The sequence below is a fragment of the Condylura cristata genome, unplaced genomic scaffold, assembly GCF_000260355.1.
Source record: "Condylura cristata isolate star-nosed mole 26May11 unplaced genomic scaffold, ConCri1.0 scaffold00003, whole genome shotgun sequence".
Taxonomy (NCBI): Eukaryota; Metazoa; Chordata; class Mammalia; order Eulipotyphla; family Talpidae; genus Condylura; species Condylura cristata.
In genome coordinates this window covers 51,837,645-51,863,929 of record NW_004567104.1, presented here as the reverse complement: position 1 = coordinate 51,863,929, position 26,285 = coordinate 51,837,645, and the positions used below count along the sequence as shown (strand labels likewise).

The window sequence follows — 26,285 nt, the reverse complement described above, 5'->3', positions numbered from 1 at the left end:
CCCTGTCCTACACTAGGCCAGTTATAGTCCACTGCTGGTAGCTTTATGCTCCAGGTAAGCTCAGGACTTGGTGCTTCTCTGCTTGAATGTTCTTTCTTCATATCAATATCTGCACAGCTTCATGAAGTCTTCCTCAGCCAGGCCACATCATCTTTTTAGGTCTTTATTTAAAAATCTTTTTGGTGTGGTCTCCCTGGGCATGTCTTTTAAAATGGCTCCTTCCTCCCTCTAAGTATCAACTCTCCTCTTTTTCTCGCCCAGTTGATTGCCTCTTCTCAACACATACCACCATATTAGTTACTATATTTGACTTCCTTATCTGGTTTTCTACAACAATAAAACCAGCTACATTTTTCAGGTTATGGTGAGGAGACTTTAAATAAATGTGAAGAAAATAAAATTTAAAAAATTGGAAACATGGGATTTGGAATTTAAAATGTATTCCTGTCATTTTATAAGGAAAAAAAATCGATGAATTCCAATGACATCCTCAGTTAATCTAGCTTTTGCAGATTAGTAGTAACAGCAGTGCCTGGTTTCAAAGTGCCACAAAATGCTATAGCTATTCAAAGTGGAAATAGCTTTTGCTCATAACTCCAGAAAGTATTTACTGTTATTTTCCCTATTTTAAGGATGTACAAATTAAGTTAAATCAATTTATTTTAAATCCGTTTTAGCAGGATTAGGTTCTCACTGTGTTAGTGTTTGAACCCTTAATCTGGGTTCCTTAGGGTTATCAGTGGACAAAGGGCTAAAAATGTAACTTGGAAGCCAAGCTGCTATGCTTGTGGGAGGAATCATAGAAGAAGCTGCTTCTGTAGCTTCAGAATTGGTCCTAGAGAGCAGCTTACATTTCAGGGAAATCATTTGAGGAATTATGCTTATACATTAAAAAAAAATGTTATCTGAAGATCTGTAAAATTTAGCATATGTTCCTCAGTGACATGAGTTAATTTCATTTCCTTCACTGTGAGAGCTCCACAGGTAAATCGTAAATTGCTATGAATTACTGTGACTGTGACCCATTATCATAGCAGGAAATTACATGAATCTCACAACTGATATGAAATGTACTGCTGTCACTGGCATGCATTAATTTCTAAATAGTTGGCCATTTGTAATAATTCTGTAAATGTCCATCTTAGCACAGTTTTCAGTCTAGACAAGTTAAGCCAGTGTGCATGAAACTGTCTCCCATTATTTTCAAGCATTTATGTACTGAATTCTAAAATTATCTATTTACTGGCAATTTTATATTGAACATTTTTCCAAGAATCGGTAACATGATAGTTTCATTGTCCTGCTCCCTAATATATAAGAGAAATTTATTCTATAAAACATAAAATCTTGTCACTATATGTAAACATTTCAGTACAGAATGAGAAAACTTCTGATGGATGTTTATTTTTCCAACATTTATAGAATAAATGCATGGTCCACGAAATGACTTTTAACTGTATTGACTGTCTCTTGGCTTAGGTAATTTTCAGACAGTGGCATGCTTCATGGTTGCAATTGTTTTAAAATAACACATTTGCAAATATGAATCTCTTTAATAATAAATAGAAATGTTTACTATTAAAATAAAACCTCAATAATGCACATCATACTTTCCCTATCTTCTCCTTGATATTGACATCTTTTCCCTCACTGGTAAAATATATTCAAATTAGCAGTTTAATAAAAATTTTAACCATGTTGAATTTAAGTATGGTCTCTTTTATGCTTATCATATCCTGTGTGTTGCAAGTTGATTTCTCTGACTAGATATTTACTTTAATGATTAGTCTTCATATTTTTTTTCAAAAATTTTGAATTTTTTTCATTGCTACCCTCTCATCTTCTAGACTTCTTATCCATGTTTTTCTCTTCTAAAAATCTTTATTATAAATATATTGATAGTTTCTAAAAATTGACTTCTTTCTTTTTTTACACTTTTATAAATGCTTATGAACATGAAATGGGTATTATGGTTAGTCAATTAGAGTTACTCAATGATACATAACTATCCAGAGTATTGGATAGTTACTAGATTTTTGAAATCCAGACCTTTATTTTGCTAAAAAGCACACTTCTGTGCTTTGTTAGGTAAATATTTTTAACATTTGACAAGACACAGTGCATGATAATTTTAGTAAATCTCTGCACAATACTTGTAGATACAGGGCTACATGTGTGGGAGGGGAAGATGATCCAAATCAGGGACCCGTTAAATAATGAAAGAAGAAATAATAATTAATATGTCTTTATAAAATCACAATGGATAGAAAAGTTGATGCAACATAAGACAGTATGCCTTATTTCTTTCCCTTACTGCATTATGGGCATAAAGCTTGACACATATTATTTACTTATTAATAAAAATAGAATGTTCTTGAAAGGAAATATACATAGTCTAATAAGAACATAGTTTTACAAGGGAAAAATAACTTTGTTGCATGCATATATCTAATTTGTTTTTTTTTTTTCTGTTGATGCTTGCTATCATTTAAGACAAATAGACATTTATATGAAAAACTTTTTTTTTTTATTTTTTAAAGATCTTTCATCTATGCATTCAGAACTGTGGGGGTATAGGCCAGAGGTATGGGAGGTGAGAGGATTCACCAGAGACAAAGTGGGGACCAAAACAAGCAGATGTACTCAAATACATATTAGAGGGGAGCAGCAGGCAGGTTAGGAGAAGTCTGCCACACCGCGTGGGTCACCTCCCTGGCAGGGGATCCAACTTGCACTGCAATGACTGTGGTAGCTTCATAATGTTGTGCTTCAACCCACTGTACCACGAGGGAGGGCTCTGAAAACAGTTTTAGTAATCAAAATTCTAGTATAATAATCTGTGTTAACTCTCTGCACACTTAGATGCATCTGTATTTTGGGACAAGTTCAACATTATAATCATTCAGCAGAAGTCACCTTTTAACTTCACTTCTAGATCTTTGCAGTGGTCTCTCTGAAATCCTCCTTTTTTCTTTTCCTTGGAGACTCAACTCACAGTGCAAAGCTAACTGCCTCTCTTCAGTAGTTCCTCACTGTAGCAAATGAAAGAGACATGTCAGGTGATATTGTCAAAATTGACCCAGACCTTTCATCTCCAAGTAACTGCCCTCATGTGTACTACTCACTGACCTATTTCCTAGGTCATTCTGGATCCAATTCCTTAAACAGCTTTTATCCTCACATACCTTCCTGTTTGCTCTCATTTTTCTCTACACCTAGTATGCTATCTTTTCACCTTGTACAAGTTCTAGCCTTACTACCCTCCCATTTCTTCTGTATTAATGTTTTTCCAGAATTTTCCTTACACTAGTAACTTTTCCCTTTCCCCAAAGCTCCTTGTAGAAACCCAAGTAGAGGCATATCATATCTGCCTTATGTGACATGATAATTCTCCCTCCAGAATCAACTTCTAGATGAAAATAACATATTTCACTTTTTTTATGATCCACAGTTTCGAAAATAAATGTTATATATAGAAATATTTAGTCAATCCATGTAGAATTGAACAACACTGCTACTATAGAGACATCTTTTTAAAAAATCATAAATCAACACAATCGCAGTGAAAAACTGAAAATATTGCAAACTATAAAAACTAGTAAGTGCGTCAAAAACCAGTTGTCTTGAGCTTATACCAGGAGAAATATGTAATTGAAAGTAGCCCTCCCACACAAGCTGTTACATCTTTTTGTAATTCCCATGTTTTACATTTACCACCAGATGAGAAATCGAGCGCCATGATTAGATTTGCTTTGTTTGTTACACTACCTTACAGTTCTTGTAGGTAGAAGAGGTTATGTAGGCGAGCTTTCATACAAGGCATGTCGGAACTTAGCAAATGAGGATTCAGGAAGCAGGAAGAGGATTGAGCACACAGAACACAGAACAGGGACGGGGCTACCTGAAGTCACTTGAACTTCAGATCTTGGATGCTAGTATTGGAAGATGGCATCCAGTCAAGTAGAGAGCAAAAGTCAGTAATCCAGTTGACGGAAAGGACATTGGTTCTCTCTTAGGGGATATGTTAGTCCCACCCAGACAATTTAAAACATGGACTTGTTCTTAAATGACATTCAAAAGCAATCACTAAAACAAACAAGTAAAATAAATTAGAAACCTTTGATGTAATGTTGAGTCAGAATATAGAAATATTAGTATAAGATAAATAGGCAGACTATGGTCAGGGATAAGGGACATTTATCCATAGGTGCAAACGTCATGGGCATATATGACGCATTGTGTAAGAAAAATAATCCAGAGGAAGGGCTGAGAGGAGGTGCAGGTTCCCCAAACCTCGAGCTTTTTCTAGAGGAAATACTTTCTTAATAGTTCCCAAATTATGTCAGCCTATGCACTAAAGGATAAGTTATGCTAAAGAAACATGAAGATTTTCTCCTTATGTTCTATGAATAAGTAGCTGAAAAATGTATTCAAGAGAGTAGTTAATTACAAAAATGAATATAAATCTTTGAATCTAATTGGAGTTTATCAAAATGGTAGTCATTTGGATAAATGCCTCTTAATTATTAAAAGTATATGTTCTGGACCCTCCCTGGTGGTGCAGCAGGTTAAAGCACAGCGCTAAGAAGCTAAAGCCACTTCAGCATGAGTTCGATCCTGCCCTGGAAGTGACCCACATGGCACAACAGACCTCTCCTGACCCGCCTGCTGCTCCCCTCAGCAGTGTAATTCTCAGTCGGCCTGTTCTGCTCCCCACTCTGTCTGGTGAATCCTCTCACCGCCCCTGAACTTCTGACCTGTACCTCATTTCTGTATGCATAAATAAATAAATAAATCTTTTTTTTTAAAGAAAGTATATGTTCTATATGCATTTATGCATTTCTATATGCATAAATAAGTAAATCAATCCTTTTTTTTTTAAAGATTTATTTATTTGTGCATACAGAACTGGGGTACAAGCCAGAGGCTCAGGGGCGGTGAGAGGCTTCACCAGAGACAGAGTGGGGAACAGAACAGGCAGATTGACGAAATACACTGCTGAGGGGAGCAGCGGGCTGGTCAGAAGAGGTCTGCCACACCATGTGGTCACCTCTGGGGCAGGCGGGAATTGAAGTCATGTGGAAGCGGCTTTAGATTCTCAGTGCTTTAACCCGCTGCGCCACCAGGGAGGGCCTCAATCTTTTTTTTTTTTTTTTTTTTTTTAAGTATATGTTCTTCCCAAGAATGCATGCTTGACTCAGTGGCAAGAAAATATGCAACCTCAAGTATAAACACAGCACCCACTGTTACCTTGCACTATCTTCCAATGATGGCAAAGTTCATTGTGGTTATGCCACTGGGAATGACTTTATTAAGGTGAGGACATGTGGATGGGTGGATTTTGAACATTCGTGGTGTCTGGGAAAAGAAAAAGCAAGAAATTAGCTCTGAAATCTATCCTCTAATAATAAAAGCTCAGAATAAGAACCTAGAAAACTAACTGAATATTGGGATGGTTGATTTTGAAGACTGAGTCTTAGAGAGGGCTTGCATTCTGTCTGGACTTCAGTTTCCCTCTGCAGAAGACATATTGCCAGTACCTCTTGCAGAGAGTTTAGGTCTAAGGATTCAGAAAATGAAGCTATGATTATTTGTACCACCATTTAACTCTATTTGTCCCTCACATAATTTATTTTTCATGTCTGCTTTGGGATATTCACAATGAAAATATATTCCTTCTAACAATTTATGAATCTTACATATTTGTTCTTAAGGTACACTTAAATTTATATGGTGGACATGTCACAACAGAAGTTTTAAAAATATTTTATTGGCATGACATTGGTTTACAGTTACATACAGATTTCAGGTGTACAGCAGATTTAGTTGATGATAACTGGTGTTGGTGCTTTTGTTGAGAAAGTGTTCCTTTAGAGAATTTATTTCTGCTGTCTGTCAGCTTCAGCGAATGTTCCAGTTAGAGACTTGCTGTTTTTGCATGTGGTCTGAGATGGCAAGCCACCATCACTTACAGGCAATTTGGTTTTCATTATAAATTAATGAAGCGATAATTGCTCTTTGCAACCTTTTATGTGTAAAGCATGCAAGTGCTGTTTGCATTATCTTCTCACACTTTATACCTCTGCATTCAAGGACTTGTGATAGCTTGCCAAATTAGAATTGTGAGAAAAATGTTAATCTACAGTGAAATCTCTATAATTAAAATCACATTTTACATCAAACTATGAATATGTGTTTGATGCTAGAAAAATGCTCATAGCATAAGAAAATTGCTGCTGATTAATCAGCTGAACTATAAAGTCCTATCTATTCCAATAAAGAATTATTGACCTGTATAGTCTTATCGATTATCTTATTTTTAAATAATAATGTCTATGATACAACTTTCTTTAAAATGTACAAAGACACGTTTATTGTTGGTAGTGTTTCTACTTTTTCACATTGCCATATAGAGAAGATTCCACACAATACTAACACCAGTACATCTTTGTTCACTTTTTCTGATGTTAAACTTACACATTAATTTTGCTTTGAATGTCACATTACTATTATTGATGCATCACTGAAAATCTTCAGAACTGAGACTCTTGTAGATATGCAAGAGTGTGTATACACTTAAGAACTCCTTAAAAACTCTGTGCAATTTATCTCTTGCTTTTTAAGAGGTCACTTTAAGACAGTTTTTTTTTTTTAGAAAAGATCTATACTAATACCTGTTTTCATGAACCTAAAAAAAGGGTTTTTTTTTTGCTTTTACGAAAAAAAAGGGGGGTTTGCTTTTACACAAAGGTGGAAAATAAAAGTAGCTTTCAGCATATTTGGCAGCTTCCAACCCAATAGGAGAGTGGTATCGGCAGCAACTTCCCTGGGAACTCACAGGCTGGTATATGTAAGATCACTCAGTTTTTTTCTATATGTTAGGTGTTATTTTAAGATCTGTGTGTTATTTGGTATAATTTGGTAGGTTATGTTTGGGGTCTGGGAATGCTCACGTTTTTTCATATAAATTAATGGTAATTGCTTGTTTGCTTTGAGCCATTTTGAAAAGTTTTATAAAAGCACTCAAGTTTTGAAATAACAATAACACCTATAAAATATATTTATAGAGTAGGTATTTGAAAATGGTGATTATTAAAAGTATGATGTGAATATTTTCTTATGCTAAAATATAAATATATGTTGTATATTTAGGTCTAGATTTTTCTAAATAGTCCTTATGTTTTACTTTGTTGCAGGATGAGTGTGACAATGAAGCAAACAAATTTACCTCTAGAAAGAGTGCCTTTCATATTCTAACCCTGACTTATCAAGATTATTAAAATAAATAATGGCTCTTGTTTAATTGCTTTTATTTTGGGGGGAGGATTTTTCCCCCCAAGGAAAAATTAGGACTATTAAAATATTTTCTCACACTGGAGAGTGTTCAGAAATTGATTTTGAGGGCACTCCCTGGTGGTGCAATGGGTTAAAACACAACACTACCAAGTGGCAGCTGCTTCAGCACAGGTTTGATCATTGGCCCAGGAGGTGACCCATATGGCACAGCAGACCTGTCCTGTCTGTCCTGGTGTTCCTCTCAGCAGCATACTTTGTCAATTTGCCTGTTCTGTTTCCCACTCTGTCTCTGGTGAATCCTCTCTCTGCCCCCGCACCTCTGGCCTGTACCCCAGTTCTGTATACATACATAAATAAATCTTTATAATTGTCTGGTTTTGTTGTGTTGTGTTACTACTTGTTACTACTTTATATTGTAGTAACAACATACTTTTATTTTCCCCTGTCATATTTGGTTCTTTTAAATTCCTCCTATAAGTGAAATCATTCGATATTTTTCTTTTTCGTTCTGACTTATTTGACTGAGCATAATCCTTTCCAGCCCCATCCATGTTGCTGTGAATGACATGAGTTTATCATCTGATCGCTGAATAGTATTCCATTGTGTGTATATACCACATGGTCTTGAGCCAATCATCTAGTTTTGGGCGAGGGGGGGAGAAGGGGGGAGGTAAACATAGCTGTTTAATGAGTAATAATGTAAGTAGATATTAAAAAAGTAAATAAAAAAATCTTAAAAGAAAAAGAATTGTGAAGCCTAAATCCCAGCTATTCTACACAAAATTAATACAAATATTACAATAAAGGAATAATTCTTTTTAAAATTTTATTTATAAAAAAAGAAATTGATTTTGATAATTAAAAATTCTGACATAAATTATGTTTATTTCCTCTATGAGGTTCAAAGGTAAAATAAAAATATTTTTGCTTGTATTGTCAATTTAATTAATGAACATTTTATCTTTGACATTAAGGTTGTGCTTTGCAACTCATGTTTATAATAAAAACAAATCGAAAAAAGAGCTAACTTTTAAATGTCATTACTTTAGTTAAAAAGTGTTCAAAATTTTCCATTATCATGAAAATAATTCCTTTAATGGAGAAAAACTTAGAAACACATTTATAATGAGCTTGACAAGATTTTTTTTTAAATGTACTTACAGAAGTAAATATATCCTCTAAGAAAAATTATACATTCAGTAGTCTACAACACATATATAAAAAATACAACTTTTATGTATCTCCCAAAATGCCCAAAGTTCAAGTATGCTGCATATGAATGTGGATATGAAGAAGTCTGAAATTTAGCAAAGGCCTAAGAAACAATCTAAATGACCTTTAATGTGTATCATGAAAGAAATGTGTTATTACAGAAAGCATCCAGGACAAAAGAGCACAGTCCTGTGGCGCTTATTTCATAAATAAAAACATAAAGTTCAGAAGATCCAACATGTCTTTTGGAAACAGAGTTCATTTTGATAATTGCCTAGAATTTGCTTAACTAAAACATAAAATTCCTTAATCTCAATTCAGACTTTTAAAATATAAATAATAGTTTGGGATCAGTGTTTAAAAGAAACACGCATAACAAGTTAAAGAGTTCCAAAGTTGTTACATAGGTATAGGTATTAGTTTCTGAATTGAAGAATCACATGGCAAAAGATGTACTTTCCTAGCAGCAGTAGACAACGTTGGGTATGGTAGAAAGAAAGGGCACAAACAGGAGTAATAGCAGAAGATCAAGTAATAGAGAGTTGTAAGTGATAACGAAAAATAAAGTACTAACTTAAAACTTCTCACAGGAGCCTCCACGGTGGCCTCATGCTTACTGCTCAGTGCTTCCACTAACCCGTATGGTACCCACTGCAGCCAAACGCCCGCGTTACATCCCCAGCAAAGAGCTCCTCTTTATAACATGTAGCACAGCAGACCTTTCTGTTTCACTGGCTACTCCCCTCAGTACCGATTTCATAGGTCTGCCTATTCTGCTCTCCACTCTCTCTGGTGAATCCTCTACAGCCCTCCCTTAAACCTCTGGTTCTACACCTCGGTTCTTCTACAAAAAATAAATAAAATCTTTAACATAAATAAACAAATAAAAAACGTCTCACAACCTGCTCTAAGGATCACAGAAAGTAGTGCCTCACTGTATAAAAGTCTGGAGGCTTTTTGTTTGTTCAGTGTAAAAGGTCATATTGAGGTAACCTTATCTGCTACTATAACAAGAAAAGTCCAAATTACCATGTATATTTTGCTTCCTTAAAATTCTATGTGGTTGAAAAATACTAAGAATGTAAATGTGCATTTATACCTTCTGTTTATGGAAAGGGGAGGAACAGAATTGTACATTTTTATTTTTACTTCTAATTGTCTTTCATAATTTCTTAACATATATTTATTGAAATGAGTTAGTTAAAAAATTATTCATGAAGATACATGGTAATGACATCATTTCAATTTTCCTTGTTTTTCCCTAAATTGATTTTTGAAAATGTGACCAAAATTGGAGAAAGATTTATAAAGATTTATTTTAAGAGTATTTTTTTATTCTCACTTTAAATACCAGACCAAAACCCACGAAAAAATCTAAACTAATATGCAAAGAAATTTCCAATTCATAATAATGTTATTGGAGATAACTGAGTTTGGATTTGATATTGGAATATTTTACTAGACTCAATCGTTAAGTGACTTTTCCTTGAAAAGCCCTATAAAATGCAATGCAATTCAAATATGTTTATCAAAATTGTAAGTAATCCATATCAATGAACTCAGAATTGTGTCAATAATATAAACAAACAAGAGTATATTCTATAAAGATCTTAATTATTTTGAATTTTCTGTGATGATATCATGACAACCTCACCTTACATTCATTACTGATCATTATGCTTAACTCATTAATTCTGCTTCTTTTCTTTTTTCCTCTTTGATTCTCCAGTGGGAAGAGATAAGTGGTGTTGATGAACATTATACACCTATCAGGACTTACCAAGTGTGTAATGTCATGGATCATAGCCAAAACAATTGGCTGAGGACAAACTGGATACCCAGGAACTCAGCTCAGAAGATCTATGTGGAACTCAAGTTCACGCTACGGGACTGCAATAGCATTCCACTGGTTTTGGGAACTTGTAAGGAGACTTTCAACTTGTACTATATGGAGTCTGATGATGATCATGGGGTCAAATTCCGAGAACATCAGTTTACAAAAATTGACACCATTGCAGCTGACGAAAGCTTTACTCAAATGGATCTTGGGGACCGCATTCTTAAACTCAACACTGAGATTAGAGAAGTAGGTCCTGTCAACAAAAAAGGATTTTATTTGGCTTTTCAAGATGTTGGTGCATGTGTTGCCTTGGTGTCTGTAAGGGTATATTTCAAAAAGTGCCCTTTTACAGTGAAGAATCTGGCTATGTTTCCAGACACAGTACCTATGGATTCCCAATCTTTGGTGGAGGTTAGAGGTTCTTGTGTTAACAATTCCAAAGAGGAAGATCCTCCCAAGATGTATTGCAGTACAGAAGGTGAATGGCTTGTGCCCATTGGCAAGTGCTCATGCAATGCTGGCTATGAAGAAAGAGGTTTCATGTGCCAAGGTAGGAGTTTTCTCTATTTTCCACCAAGTGCTATTGTTTGCCTGGGAGTTTATCATAGAGTAATTGAAATAAATAAACCCAGTTTGAACAGAGTAAGTTTATAGCAAACATGCCTCCAAATAAACAATTTGCATGTATGAGACTAAAATTATCCCATTAGGTGTGTTGTGTGTTGCAACAGTATAAAAGCATCGGATTATGCAGTGCAGTCCCACACTTGACTACAGGTGTTACATATGCCTTTTAAAAATTGTCCATGATCCTAATAACTGTGGTTGTTTTGATCAAGTAAAAGAAAAAGAAACAATATCTCTGTCTTTCTGCACGAAAATAGAATTAATTTTGGGACTCAACTAATCTAATTCTCGCAGAATTAGATATTACATTGATTTTTGTTTGTGCTCATCTATCTCACAGCATTACTTATTTCATTAACTGGCAAATAGTTTTCAGAGACATTTGTGTTTCAAACATGTGTTTACTTGTAAATCATCAATGCTTTTGTAAGTATTACCTTTAAAACAGTGTATTGGCCCTTCAGTGTTGATGTATAGAGAATTTTTTTTTCTTAATTTTTAATTTGATTCATGTGTTAGACCTTTGGCTGCTCAGAAGATCATCTTTACCACAACTTTTGTGGAATTCATTTTGAACCTTTATTATAGAATCTGAGAACTAACCCTTTACCATCAAGTTCATTTTCTTTAAAAATATTTGTACATTTGAAGTAAAATCAACTGAAAGTTCATTTTTAAAAAATGTTATGTCAAATGAAGATTTCCACTCAATACCAAAATTTGTTAGTTAGCATTAGGCAAAAATTTGTGCTTCAAAACACACCGAAATTATCATTAAAATTTCAAATATGTAAATATGTAAAAAGCTTAATTACTTAACTTTGAAACTCTAGAGTCTGAATTTGTTTTCAGTTATATTCTGCCAAAGGTGTTGGGTTGGTACGACACTCATGCTCATTCAGTAAGTTTTAGGGCCATCAGATATTTTTATACACATGTTGACTTTTCTCACAATCTGAACAGATGATAGCATTTTGTTGTTAACCATCGATGCCATCTATAGCAAAAAAATTTAAATGTGAGCAAATGGTACAGTCTAGCCTCATAGTTCTCCGTGTTATTTAGATCCTTGGCAAGTACCATCAAAATACTATTCCTAAATATGACTTTGAACATCCTAAATTGAAGTGATGTACTAGTTACTACTTCATTATATACTTGAGTGGATAGAAAGTTCAATAGCTTTTGTATTGCACTTATTTTATCACTATGGTCTCTTTGTCATATGTATTACCTCAAAATTTGTTTGAAATAAAATAATAACAAAAAGGCTACCTTAGGAGCAATTAAGAAATAGTCCATTGTTGCAAATTCCTCTAATTTTGTCTTTTACTGAACCAGTGTCTCTGATACCACCTCAGGAGAGTTATAGATGTGTCTTCATTTTAATATTATTTTCATCAATTTGTGCACAACATTAACTTATAAAATATTCAGTTGAGTACAAAACCCAATCATTAAATAATTATATTTAAATTTTATATTGTGTTTATAGCTTATTAAGTTATAAGAAGTAGAAAAATAAATGCCAGTGAAGTTAATAGAACATATTGCTAATGGAAATTAAATATATAAATAATTAGCTTATATTTATATACCTGTATGTTAAAGGCACATTTTAGTAAAACAAAATAATACTCATTAAATTATATTTAGGAAAATTCACAATAAAATCAGAATTGCCATGTTTTCAATTCATCCTAATTGAAATTTACTGAGCCACTTTTTAAAGGGCAATGCTAGTCGGTAGCACACTATATCACACTTACTCCTAGAAAGAACGTTTATGCTAAAGTTTTATATTCTTGTGACTCATCACTTATCCTGATAAAGGATATCCACAGTAACTCCTTGAGATGACATTCCTATAATATCACAGACTTGCTCTCTCAGTGTTAAAAAATACTGGCTTTAGAATAGAAGAGCCATATACATAAATAGAAAATTCCTCTAAGTAAAAGTTCTTCAAGGTAAAAAATAGTTATGTTAGAATTCAATATGGTGCATAAAATAGGGTATGAATGGAACTTAAATGTTTTTGTTTGTTTGTTTTAGTGATATAATTTAAATGTAGGGCATAGCCCTCAAGTTATATCTTGATATTTCTTGGTATTATTAGGCAAGTTTTGGATACCTTGTGTCTCATAACAAAAAAAAAAAAATATATACACACACACACACACACACACACACACACACACACACATATATATATATATATGTATTGAGGTTATTAGATAATGTGTCAGGGTTTTCTACTCTCTACTTCATTCTGATTTACATGTAGGAAATTTAATCTGACTAAATTTTATTTTGATATAGTCTTGTTTTAATTTTTCAGTTGTGGCTTTAAAATTCTTTGTCTTAAAAATTCAATTTCAACCCATTTATTCTACAGCATGGTGTCTGTGATAGTGTAGACAATAGACAATATATCTTGATGCTTGGAATTTTGATTGTTTTTGTCAGTGATGGTGTTGGCATGAACTGTGGTTGTTATAGTTTCCTTTTTAATTTTTGTTTTTTGATAAACTTGTAAACTAGTTAGGAAAGTTTTCTATGGTTTTGAGTAATCACCGGTTTAGCAGCAATACTTTAATTCAGGTTTACAGAAGAGTGGTAATATTTAGAAAAGATATAGATGAAAAGATAGCTCCATGTATTTCTTGTGGTGTTTTGTTCCATTTGTTTTTTTAATAAAAAAAAAATGTTGTGTGACTCTTTTCAAAAAGGATGGAATAGTATGTCTTTGAGCAACTCAGGATAATTTTAATGAGACATTCAACAAACATAAGCTTTTAGTTTCCTAATAACAAGGAAAACAAGACTCGGTCACTTCATTTCAACAAGTATTTAATAAACATCTGCTTTGTTTGAAGCACTATAATAAGAATTCAATGTCTATTTTTTGGCTTGTTGCTTTGTTTATTGACATTCATTAAACACTTACAAGATGCTAGTCACTGTGCTGATTTGCTAAGTAATATCCATGAGTTATCTCATTTATCTTTCAACATACCATATTTGTGCATACTATTATTTTCTCTGTTTTAAAATCTGAATGAAATTTTAACAATTTAATTTTGCCTTAAATTCCTGAGTGAGTATTTGCTGGAGTTGAGATATAAAATTGTCAGTCTGATTCTGAAAACTGCCATCAAATCTCAAATAATACTGATTTTCTATGATTCAGCCCATTGGTGACAGATAGGACATGTGCAAAGACATAAATTCTACTGGAGTGGAGTGATACTGTGTACTGAAGGATAAGTGGTACCTCAGAGAATTGCTACAAAGTAAACAAGGATCTGTTTGACTTTATCTTATTCCCCACATCTTCCTTTTTTGAGTTTTTATTTAATGAAGTAAGAATTATAAGCTAAAATGGCATGATTTTTGTTAGATCAGGCTTAGACAAATGGATATATTATAAATTCTGCATCTTACATATACAAAAAAAAAAATCTAAATTTAATTTAAAGTGTTTCTGACCACTTATTGTGCAAAGTAGTACTTGTCCAAAGAAGATAGTAAGTCATTGTGTCTACCTATCAAGACCTCACCATCTAAATGAAAAACAGATTCATAAATTAATCTTTTTAATGCAGAAATACAGATATTTCTTCCACAGCGATACAAGATGCCTTCACAATGTAGAGGAAAAAGTTTAACTTTGAGTACTTCAAAATTAATCATGAGAATTGTTCATTAACAAAGAGATGCTTCTGCATACAGTTTTGGAGTTTAACTTGTACTTAGAACTACTTTGAGGGTGGTGAATAAGGGCTAATTACCTTGGATAGTTAACATGTTTCAGAAGAGGTTTGTAATTTTTTTGCTGAATCACTATTTGAAATTTAATTTCTGCTAAGTTTTTTTTTTTTTTTTCTGGGATTGTTTCACACAAAGGCCTTACAGAGACTCTTAAATTTTGTAAATTTATGGTGTGTTTTGATTTATCTATTTCACTATAGAGGGGTAATTAGGACAGTTAAAGTTAAATGAGCTAAATGCTAAAAGTGTGACTATTTAATAGAAAAGTATGTTACCTAACATTTTATTATCCAAAAACTCATCCACCAACTTCATTGTTGACTCGTAATTTGATTGTATATGTGTGTTTGTGTTTAAAATATTTGGGCAATTAATTCCAAAGGAATATATATATATATAATTACATCATTTTGCACATTTTTTTTTTTTTACATCTCGATTGTAATCCCCGCGGGTTTCCCATCACCAAATCACCCCTGTGCCACCACCATAGTCTCGTGCATTTCCCTCCTTCCCCTCCCCCATTTTTGATCCCATTCCCCACTCCACCCCCACAAAATGTCTCTGGTATATGGTTGTTCATTATTTTTGTTATTTTCTTGCCTGGTCCATTATACTCCTGCTATGAGTGAAACCATCTGGTATTTTTCTTTCTCTTTCTGGCTTATCTCACTAAGCATGATCTTTTCCAGCTCCATCCAAGTTGCTGCAAAAGACATGTGTTTCTCTTTTTTGGTTGCTGAGTAATATTCCATTGTATATATGTACCACATCTTTCTAATCCAGTCATCTACTTTTGGGCATTTGGGCTGCTTCCATGTTTTTCCAATTGTAAATAAAGCAGCAATAAACATGGGGGTACAAGTATCTTTTTCAATCAGTGTTTTTGTGTCTTTTGGGTAGATACCTAGGAGTGGGATTGCTGGGTCGTAGGGAAGCTCCATGTTTAGCAGTTTGAGGAACCTCCTAACAGTTTTCCATAGTGGTTGTACTAGTTTGCATTCCCACCAGCAATGCAGGAGAGTTCCTTTTTCTCCACATCCTCGCCAACATTTGTTGTTGCTAGTTGTTTGAAGATGTGCCATTCTCACTGGGGTGAGGTGGTATCTCATTGTGGTTTTAATTTGCATCTCCCCAAAGGAATATATATTTTTAACTATATTTTTTAAGAGAGACCCCTGTTGATAGAGATTTAAAGTAAAATAATAAATTTTTAATACATTGAGGAAGGTATGAGACTGTGAACATTGGGAAAATAAAATTGTCTGCCTTCAAATGCTTTATTTTGCTGGCTGGATTTTCTTTGCTAAAGAAATCAAACAAAGGAAAACTACATATGTCTTTCTCTTTTAACTGGTTAGAGGGAGGAAATAAGGGAGAGGTGAAATCTTTATTTAGTAATTGCATGCCATGTAAACTAGAAATATAGAAAAAAAAGTAGCTTGAGGATGGTCCAGTACTTAGAAATGCACGTAAACTGTGCATGAAAGGATGCCTATACAACTTCAACTGATAAGGAATAGAGATTAGTAAGAAAAGTAAAAGAACCACTTTATCCTTTGATTTTCTGGCTATTCTAATATTGTTTTGTTTAAGTGTTTTCTCTCTCAATTTAATGATAGCGGAGGAAACTGCACTAGCTTTTATAATTCATTATGTGTGTATCTTAAGTCTTATTTGGTTCATGCTTTGGAATCTGGAAAAACTTGCCAAATGTTGACAGTGAGTCAAATTGCAGGTTGTGTTGTTTTTATAGAATATCAATAAATCTGTTTTAAAAATATAATATTGAAAAATATATATAATACTAAATAACCTGTTATTTGCTTTCTTCATTGATGCTCAGAACTTACATGATATTTTATTGGAGAAACACTATATATTTCTTACACTATATAATTCTTATCACTTTAACGTTAGAGACATGGGAGCTTTTTGCATTAATTCTAAGGAAACACAATTTTCTCTCTTTTTACTTATTCCTTACTAATGAGTTGTGTTATCTGCTTTGATTTTGTTTGGAGAGATGAAATGAGAATGCTAATGGCCTTTTATATAGTCAATTAATTACATTTGAGGCAGATATGAGAAGGTTACTATAAATATTCCTGCTTCTACAAACTTTGTTTAGACTAAATGTACCAAGTACCTTATTAATGTCACTGAAGAATCTGTTGCTCTATGTTTTATCTCTGTGCATTCACCGAGGAATGCAAACTTTATTCCTGTTCCTGTGCATTAGCAACTTACTAGAAAAGTGTGTTTGATGTAATGTATGAAGACACCTAGATTTTTTGATGACTATTCATAATTATGTTTGTTTTACCTATGATTATTATGCCAACTCTTATTCTCCCTCATTCTTCTGTCACTTCAGAAACTCTTGAAGAAGCAAATTTCAATAACATTAATTTACATTTAACTGTGTCTTTTTTTTTTTCACTATTCAATGTATTTATTTGTACACGCTTTACATCAGGTGTAGTTCCCACAGACTTTCCACCACCAGGTCACCCCTGCACCATCATCTCAGTCCCTGTGCTCTTCCTGCCTTTGTTTTACACCCTCTCCCTCCCATTCCCTTGCAGGATGTCTCTGGCTTATAGCTGTCGGATTATTTTTGTTTAGCTTCATTGTATTTTTTTTTTTTTTAGATTTATTTATTTGTGCATACAGAACTGGGGTGCAGGCCAGAAGTTCAGGGGTGGTGAGAGGCTTCACCAGAGACAGTGGGGAACAGAACAGGCAGATTGACGAAGTACACTGCTGAGGGGAGCAGCGGGCGGGTCAGGAGAGGTCTGCCACGCCATGTGGTCACCTCCGGGGCAGGTGGGAATCGAACTCATGCAGAAGCGGCTTTTAGATTCTCAGTGCTGTGCTTTAACCTGCTGCGCCACCAGGGAGGGCCCCGTATTTTTAAATACATAAATTTAAAGAAGTACATCAAAACTAAACAAAAATGTTCCTGATCTTTTTTGACTGCCATTTGCTTGTAGGATGGTCTTGTCAACTTTAAGGTAGCACTTGGCTTTGTTGGTAATAAGAGTTTCCTGTAGAGCAGTAGAAGATTGATCTTGGAAATCTGGTCAGCCAGCCACTAAATACCTTTTAGCTGATGAATTCAATCAGTTATTTACATTTAAGGTGATTATTGAGATATAAGCAATTATTACCATTTTATTATTTGGATTTTTTTTTGTCAATGTCATCTTTTTTTGACACCTTCCTCTTACGTTTTGTTTGGGTTCCAATTTTACATTATAAGTCACTTCCACTGATTTTGTTTGAGGCTCTGCTGAGATTAGTTATTTATGAACTATTTTGGTAGCAGGTTGGATGATCTGATCTGGTAATGGTACTGATGGGCCACAATGTTGCTTTCTTCCTCTAAGATGTATAATATAGGTATCTCTACCTCTCTATTTGCTTTTGGTTGCTTTATGATAACCCACTTAGTACTCCTTTGATGTCATTATAGTAGTGAGTAGATGTAGTAAAGTATGAATGAAACTTTATATGGTACCTGAGAGAATACTTTTTCTCTTCTGTGAGTTTATGACGCGCGTTGTTTTTCTAACTGCCAATATAATATAATTAAAATAATACAATAAGCAGTTGCATATTTGTAATAGCAAAAATAAATTACTTATGAAGATGCTAAAATTTATTTTTGGCCCTTGATTTCACTAACCACATACTTAAAGCATTGATTCATTCTTTAATGTCTGCATTGGAATGAGGAGATTTCATACTTGATGTGAGCTTAGAATGGCAGCCCCCATTCCCACTCACTGCCACTTGGCCTCCAGCAGTTCATTCCCACATTTCAGTCAATTTACTTCAATTAAAACTGTGCTAGTAATAAGCAAAAATTGAATAACTTGCAAGTGAACATTAAAATGATACAGTATAACAGTTTCATAGTAGCTTTAAAACATTTGATTTGGAGAAGTTTCCATATTTTCTCAGCAATACATACTAGTTATGGCAGCATTAGCACAATGTGGAAAACTTTCCCAAGTGTCCTCAAATTTCAGGCTGTTTTACATTTTTCTATTTAATAGAAGAATCATACTGCTGACTAGTGTTTGCTTGGATTCTCGAGTCACAAGAATTTTGTTTGTCAGCTATTTTTCTAAGCAACTTGCACCTCAGTTTCATCAATCATAAAATGGAAACAAATAATAATGTCAACCCATTAGTACTGACAATGACATATGGTTTAGCTCATTATATGTACAGTATCTAACACTGGATTAAAGGTAATTGAAACTCATCTTTGTGCTAAACTACCTAGCCATAACCAACTCACCTATTTAACATTTTCTCTTACCTTAAGATCTTAGAGCTTCTAGAAACCTTGAAGGAGAGAAAATATCTCCCAAGTATTTATATATTCAATATTCATTTGTTTCCAAATAGCATTTTTCTTTCCAGGGGATACTTCATTTTAGTTCCATTAACTTTTTAGTTATTTAATCCTAGGTAATGTGTCCTCTATTTTCATATTATAGGCTTTTGTTTTTGTTATTCCAAACAGCAGTCACTCATGATTTTTCCCATCTGGCATTTGATTTAGTGTCTTATTTTTTCTACTATGATTATTTCCTCCTGATTTTATAAAAGCAACCTTAACTTTACAGTTGGACATGATTACTTTTAGATTTTCATGATTAGGTTTGAACTGATTTGAAGAACAAAAATCTAAGAAACAAACAACAATAGTAAAAAATAATGTAATATTGTATGCTTTTAAACATTAAACCTAGAATATTTTATACTGTGTTATTGTAACACTGTGTAAATGGATGCTGGATATGACAAAAAAATAATTTACCTTAAAGGAATCATCTGAGGGAAAGAGACGTATTTGAGAAAATAAGAATCTATTTAAGAACCACACAACCTGCAAAAAAATAACAGCAGTGGAGAGATCATTTAAATTGTACGAAACAAGTGCCAATGCACTTACACGAATAACTATATGATATTACTGGAAACTTTCAATAAAATTATGTCTAGACACTATCTAGACAGTAATTAAGTGCAAGTGCTGTTCACATATAACAATCAGAGGAAAGATAAGGAAGGCTATCTGCTTTGTGATTTAGCTAAGCTTTGTAGTTCATTTTTGTGTCTGATTAAAAACAAACAATATAAATTTAAACCATGAATTTGCATGTTTCAGACAATAGAAAGAATGGGAATTCTTGTTCTGTGTAACTACATATCAGATTATTTTGAGCAGTCAGAGACAACTTAATTGCTAACATATTTAGAAGACATATGAAAGTTTAAATTTAGGAGGTAAAGTGAATTCATTCCCAGCCATTTAGGTAACTCATAATGTGTAAGGACAAGTGTAATAATCAGCAATGAACCACTATAAAAGACCTTAAAAATTATAATTAGCATATGACTTTATGCATATACTTTTAAATATCAAGTGTCTTAAATTTTGTTTTTGTTGTTTTTTACCATGATAAGTTCTGTGAACTTTCAGATGTTTTATATGGTTCACTGTTTCAAAGGTATAAATAATAAATGATGTGACTCCTATATTCCAAATGTATAGTCTTTGGGGAACACAAATAACTTGCGAATTTATTTGTTTGAGAGGATTCCTGTGGGGGAAAATGATTATAACTTCCCAGGACAGCATTCATTGTGGGAAATTAAGAGGTGAAAAAAAACTATTTCAGCAACAGAAAGGAGTTCAAATTTTATTTGAAAACTTTCTGTTTATGCATTTCTGCCTCACCTCTAAAGAAAAATATTGTTTTCTCTGTCATTCACTAATATCTATTCAATGTAAACTGAAATTAAAATAAATGCAGCATGATCAGCATTTTCCAGGAAAAAGCTACATCTGACTCTCTCTTTCTCTTTTGTTTTTAGAGAAAGATAGAATATTGGTTATTTTGAATACATAATTACTATAGTAACCTTGGTACTTTAATAAATATCTCCTTGTCAGAAAGTTCATGGATCCGCTATCCTAATTTACTGTCATGCCTTGTTGGACCCTGCAGGAAGTCTGAACATTTCATTTCTTTCATTTAGACTACTTTGAAGTTTATATGGACAGCTTTCTTTGGTTGTGAATTACTGGATGTCACTTGATTACATAAACTTAAAGCTCATATATTATATAATTTATGATCTATAAAGCATATACTTTATTAATGTGTCATTTTTAATCTCTAGCTGTACAGATATTATCAAATCCTCTATATTCTTAAATCTAAAGAAAGCACTGTTATTCTTTTCAGAATCCATGTACTATTTCTATAGAGAAATTGCTGGTATGTGTTTAACATTTACCGTTTGTTTCATCATACTTGGTTAGCCTCTTCTAGAGTAAGAAAAACCATTCCTTGTAGAAAAAGCCTAAGAATTAGATCCTTTTCCTTCTTGAAAAGCTTAGATTTCATGAAGTAACGTTGATGATAATTTCACAAAGACTGCTTTGCCAATACAGATTCATTGAATATTTTCTACCATCTATCCTGTGATCTCTCCCCCACTTTTGTCTGTGTTTGGAGTTTTGACAATTCCTTATTAGTTCCAGAGAAGACCTTATAACAGCTAATAAGAGCTTACATTGCAGCTCTGACAGCTGGCACTAAACTTTAATGGAGAGCAATTATAGAGAAGAGTATAACTTTTGATAGTATTTGATGAAAGTGCTCTCAAAGTAAGAGCCATTTGGAAAGAATCATATGTCCAGAAAGACTATGTGCATATTGTAGATTCTCATCTTCCAGGATGTGAACAAAGCTTCCTGTTGGCAGATAACTATTAGTAACTAATGGATGACTCTTTTTGGGGATAGAAAGATAGTAACATATATACACAAACTCTGGCCACATTGTCATCTAGTCCTCAAAGATGGATAGATATGGATTGTCCTTTAGAAATACATATATTTAGAAATGCAAGTCACCAGCCACAGACATTTTGTGTTACCTATTCAAAAACAAAAACAAGACATTAAGAAGAGTGACTTCTAATAGCGAAAAATCTAATAGTGAATGATGCTTGTGTAAATATTTCTTAATACCTGTTCAATGGTCAGTTACAAAGCCACAATGAGATTATATGTCAATATCGTAATTGAGAACAGCTTCTGGTTTTTATTTATTTCTTATTTTTTATTTTTGCTTGTTTGTTTTTTTCTATGAAGACTCACATTCACTGAGAAGAGAGAAAGTATGTGATATGGGATGGGATAATACTATTCTCGACAGATACATAAAGAACATGTGAAGTTTTGAGAAAATAAGAAATGAGTCTGTACATACAAATGGTTAGAAAAGAAAAATTTTGCTTCTCTGGTTGTTATTAAAGAAGAAAACCTGTATTCCAGAGATTGGATCCATTTGCTGTGTGATTTGTGCTGCTAGAGATGGGATATTCCAGTGTATTAATAGCATGTGCAAACATTTTCTGACACAAAGAATTGATTGATGTGTTGAATTGGGAAAGAAGAATAATACTGTTGCTCTCAAACATCTTAGATTGTAAAGGGAATAAGAATTAAATCTATATGAAAGGAAAGAACATAATATCCATAAGGTAGAAAGTGGAGAAGCATGAAGACATATGTTTAGAGGCTCATCATAAAGCACTAACATGTCAGAGGGGAGAGGTTCATGAAAGTATAGAGTATAGAGCTAGAGAGCCTATCACATATTCATTTTTGTCAGTAAAATTGTAATGAGTGCCTCTTCTACCAAGTATTTGCTGGATATGTGGTGCTGAAAATGTCCCTATATTCCAAAAACTAAAATTTTAGTTGAAATAACAAAAAGCAAATGCTACTTTAGAATCTGTGTACTACCCATAGAATTTTAAAGTCTTCACCAATGTCTTCAACCTAGAGATGTCAATATCTGATGACATTTTTGGTTCTCTTCTAAAACATTTGTGGGGAAGGTCGTTCAGAGATGTTGCTGATCACCTTACGATGCACTGGGGTGTTCCTACCATAAAGAACTACACAGGTAATATTGCCAAGGTTGAGAAACCATGATTAAATATTACCTCTTTTACAGAGATCTATACTAGAGTTAAAAGGTAAAGTTTTTACAGAATTTGAACTCAGGTTAATCCATTTCACATTTGTACCTCAGGACTAGTGATTTCTCAAACTTAATTATAATTTATGTAACTTTCAAAGACATATACATTCCCACTTACTAAACATGATTAGAAGGCATGTCATGTCTACTGTGCAAAGAAAGACAAAACTAAAGTTTTGTTTGTTTTTTTTTGTTTTTGTTTTTTTTTTTTTTTAATATGGAGGGAAGAATAAAGATTTCAGGAACCTTCCCCTAAGTGTATATTTTAAAAACAGTGATAGAAACTTACTTGCAGAGAGCTGCACAAAGTAAGTGGCCACAATTTGGTAGCCCAATAACTGGTTATGTGCACATAATAACAAAAGAGATATCAAAAAGAAAGTGTTCATAGACTAGGGTGATTTCTTATGCAAAGGGTCAGACAACTGCAACAGTTAATTCCCTTTTTAGGATACTCTGGCATGCTGGCTGGCATGAAATTAGATCTGACATTTGACTCCATTTTTTTTTTCTGTAATGTGATAATAATACAAAGATGTCAGGTAGATGTGGTTGTATGACAGGGAATATTGTACTAATAGTCCACGTGAATTGTGCCTATGCTTCTAGTTCTAGCATTGTTCCTTCTTTGGACATTAGAACACTTCAACTTCAGCTGTTTTTTTTTAAAAATAACCAGGCTGGTTTTGTAACTGAAACTGCCATTTTATTTAATCCTCTCAAGGACCTGCGTGGAAGGCATTATCATGTCCTCATTTCCCACGAGGGAAAACTAGAGGTTTGGCGATATCAGACAGTTGTCCAGGGTTGCAGTTAGGAAGTGGCAGATTTGGGATTTAAGTGCACAGCTCATGCAACCAGCATTCCTGCATCTGGCTAGTTAGAGGCGCCAGGGGTGTGAGGAGCTCACAGTCTCCTTTCCCAACAGCTTGTGTGGTCAGAGCTGTAGTTACTCTAAAGATACTCTCTGGGATGTTATTCGACACGCTCCGCCTTGTCTTATCTAGGAGACCCATCACAAATGTGCTCTCCTGACTGGTACCTGGAGGGTTGAACTTTCAGCTAATAGCTTACTTTCACTTTTGGAAATGGACTTATGTGTTGATTGTAATACCTTGTTTGCATCCTGCATGAAAGAGCACAGAATTTTGGGTCTTCTTGCATCTGACAACTGTACTCTTGTAACATGACTTTTAGATAACAAACATCCTTTTACCCCTCCCCTTTTCTATTCCCTTTCCGTTTTCTTTGTGACCCTTTAAAATCGATTTTATAATAATTTATTCCTTCTGAAATTGTGGGTATCCTATCTTAAATATGCTAAGTCAGAATACATTTGAATTGCCATTTAATGATTGCTTAATATGTTCCAGGTGACTACCCATGTAATAATTTACCTCAACAAAAACCTAATCAAGTAAATATGATTAGCTATATTTTTGGGCAGGGTTAGGAGAATTCACTGAATTTCCCTGAGTCATACCATTCCAGGATATAAATTTAGACCTGTCTTGTACTAAAACCCAAACCTTTTTGTAGTATATTAGGCTAATTGTTTTAAAGAATGCTTTTGCAAGATACCATAATGTGAAATTGGCAAGTTTTTGCTGCCAAAAGGGTGACTGGAGAATTTGATTGTTAGAGTTGAGAGAAAAGATTGACAATAGTTATGTAAAGAAGCAAGAACTTCATATTCATTAACATAACACTTTTTTTTTCCATTATAGAATTGGATAATACTATAATAGAAAAATATTTTAATAGGGTATCTCTGGCCTTTATTTTGGGGACATGTGGAATTGAGTCTCTCCACTAATTACCTCTGCTTCTATTTCCATTGCTCCTGCTGTTGCTGAAGACATGATTGATAGAAAATGATGGCAAGTGAGGGACCAGGGCTCAGAAAGATCCTTGCGATGTGGCCAATGTGTATGCTTGCACAATATGCTTCATTATTAGCTTGACACATCTCCAAGTGGCAGATTGGGAATGAATTTTGGAGATGACTGACATATCTACTACATATACTTGGGCCTTATTAAAGCTCATGAACATGATTGTGCATAAAAATATGCACACATATAAATAGTGTTTTATGTATTTACACAGGTATGTTCATGTGTGTGTATATAGACACCACCCTACGTATGTAGAAATCTATGTGGGTACTATATGCCCATACATATACATACATTTAGCAGTGTACTTAGCATACATATATATGTTTAATTTTTACAATATATATACTCATAAAAAGTACTTAAAACCTTTTATTCTAAGAAAGTTACATGGAAGTATAGAACAAAATATAAGATAGAATTTGAGATAGTGTTGGGTTCTTGTATACATTCTCATATTTCTTTATATTGCTTTTAGGGTAGGGAAGCATAAAATATGTTAATAAATAAAATATACAGAATTTCCAAAAATTAGAAGGAGCTGCATGGTAATAAATCTTTATTTTTTTAAGAAATAAATATGGCTTAGAATGTATATACTTCCTAAGTTATGTATCTGGTTGTTTTATAAGAATCATACATGAAACTATTTTTCTTTGGAACTGTTATTCCTGCTATAGGTCACAAACTTTTGTGAAACTATCAGAAATAGCTAAACCTTTTAAACTTTCCCGAATATTAACTTACATAAAGCAACTATTTTACTAACATAGTAAAACTTGAAAATGTTGATGTTTAAGAACAGAAGTTACTCCTGATGGTTTTTTTTCCTGTTTGTAGTGATGTTTTAGTGACAAGATATACACTGTTTTATATCCAAATCTGTGTAATGATGATGGGTGGGATAATGGCGTTCTGTTAGTGTTTCAGTGCAGAGCTACTCGGAAAAGGAAACTGAAAGGATATGCAGACTGTATCCTTCATGAGGCTGATGCTTGCTCTTATTAGTGATGAAAAGGAAATGAGAAAATATGTTGGCTGGCTTTTCATTAAGCACAGTAGGTAAAGCAGATGAACATTTGAAAGCACACTGCCCCACCATAAAGAAATTTAAACATTGTTCACATTGGCTGTTCTCCAAGCCCATGCTGCAAACTCCAGACAAGGGTCAGGATTGCAGAGGAATTTTCAGCTTTATTCAAAGAGGATGGATTCTATACCTTATTTTTTGTGCAGTAATAAACCTGAGATTTATCCAGCAGCATTGGTGAGATCACAATTGTTTTACATGATTTGATGTGCACCAAAATTCATCACAGACTAATCCAGTATATTCTTAGCATACAGTGATGGTTTCACTTGATTTTATATATTTGGATCTTGTTCATATGATTTTATTATGATATATTAAATAATTGTCCAGATTTCATAATGACTCTACTTCATATTGACTATATGACTATAGGCAAATTATTTAACCACTCTGGATTCCTCCCCTCCCATCCCCATATAAATAGGGGGTAGCAAGAGATAACAATATCACCTCCTTTGTAA

The 26,285-nt window shown here is 33.6% G+C and overlaps 1 protein-coding gene across 1 annotated transcript in view; it reads left to right on the top strand.

Moving 5' to 3' along the window:
- EPHA3 (EPH receptor A3) overlaps positions 1-26,285 on the top strand; it is a 281,424-nt gene that overhangs the window by 67,413 nt on the left and 187,726 nt on the right. Inside the window, exon 3 of the mRNA XM_004675278.2 lies at positions 10,238-10,898. Coding sequence (XP_004675335.1) covers positions 10,238-10,898 — 661 coding nt within the window. The remainder of the gene's footprint in view (positions 1-10,237; positions 10,899-26,285) is intronic.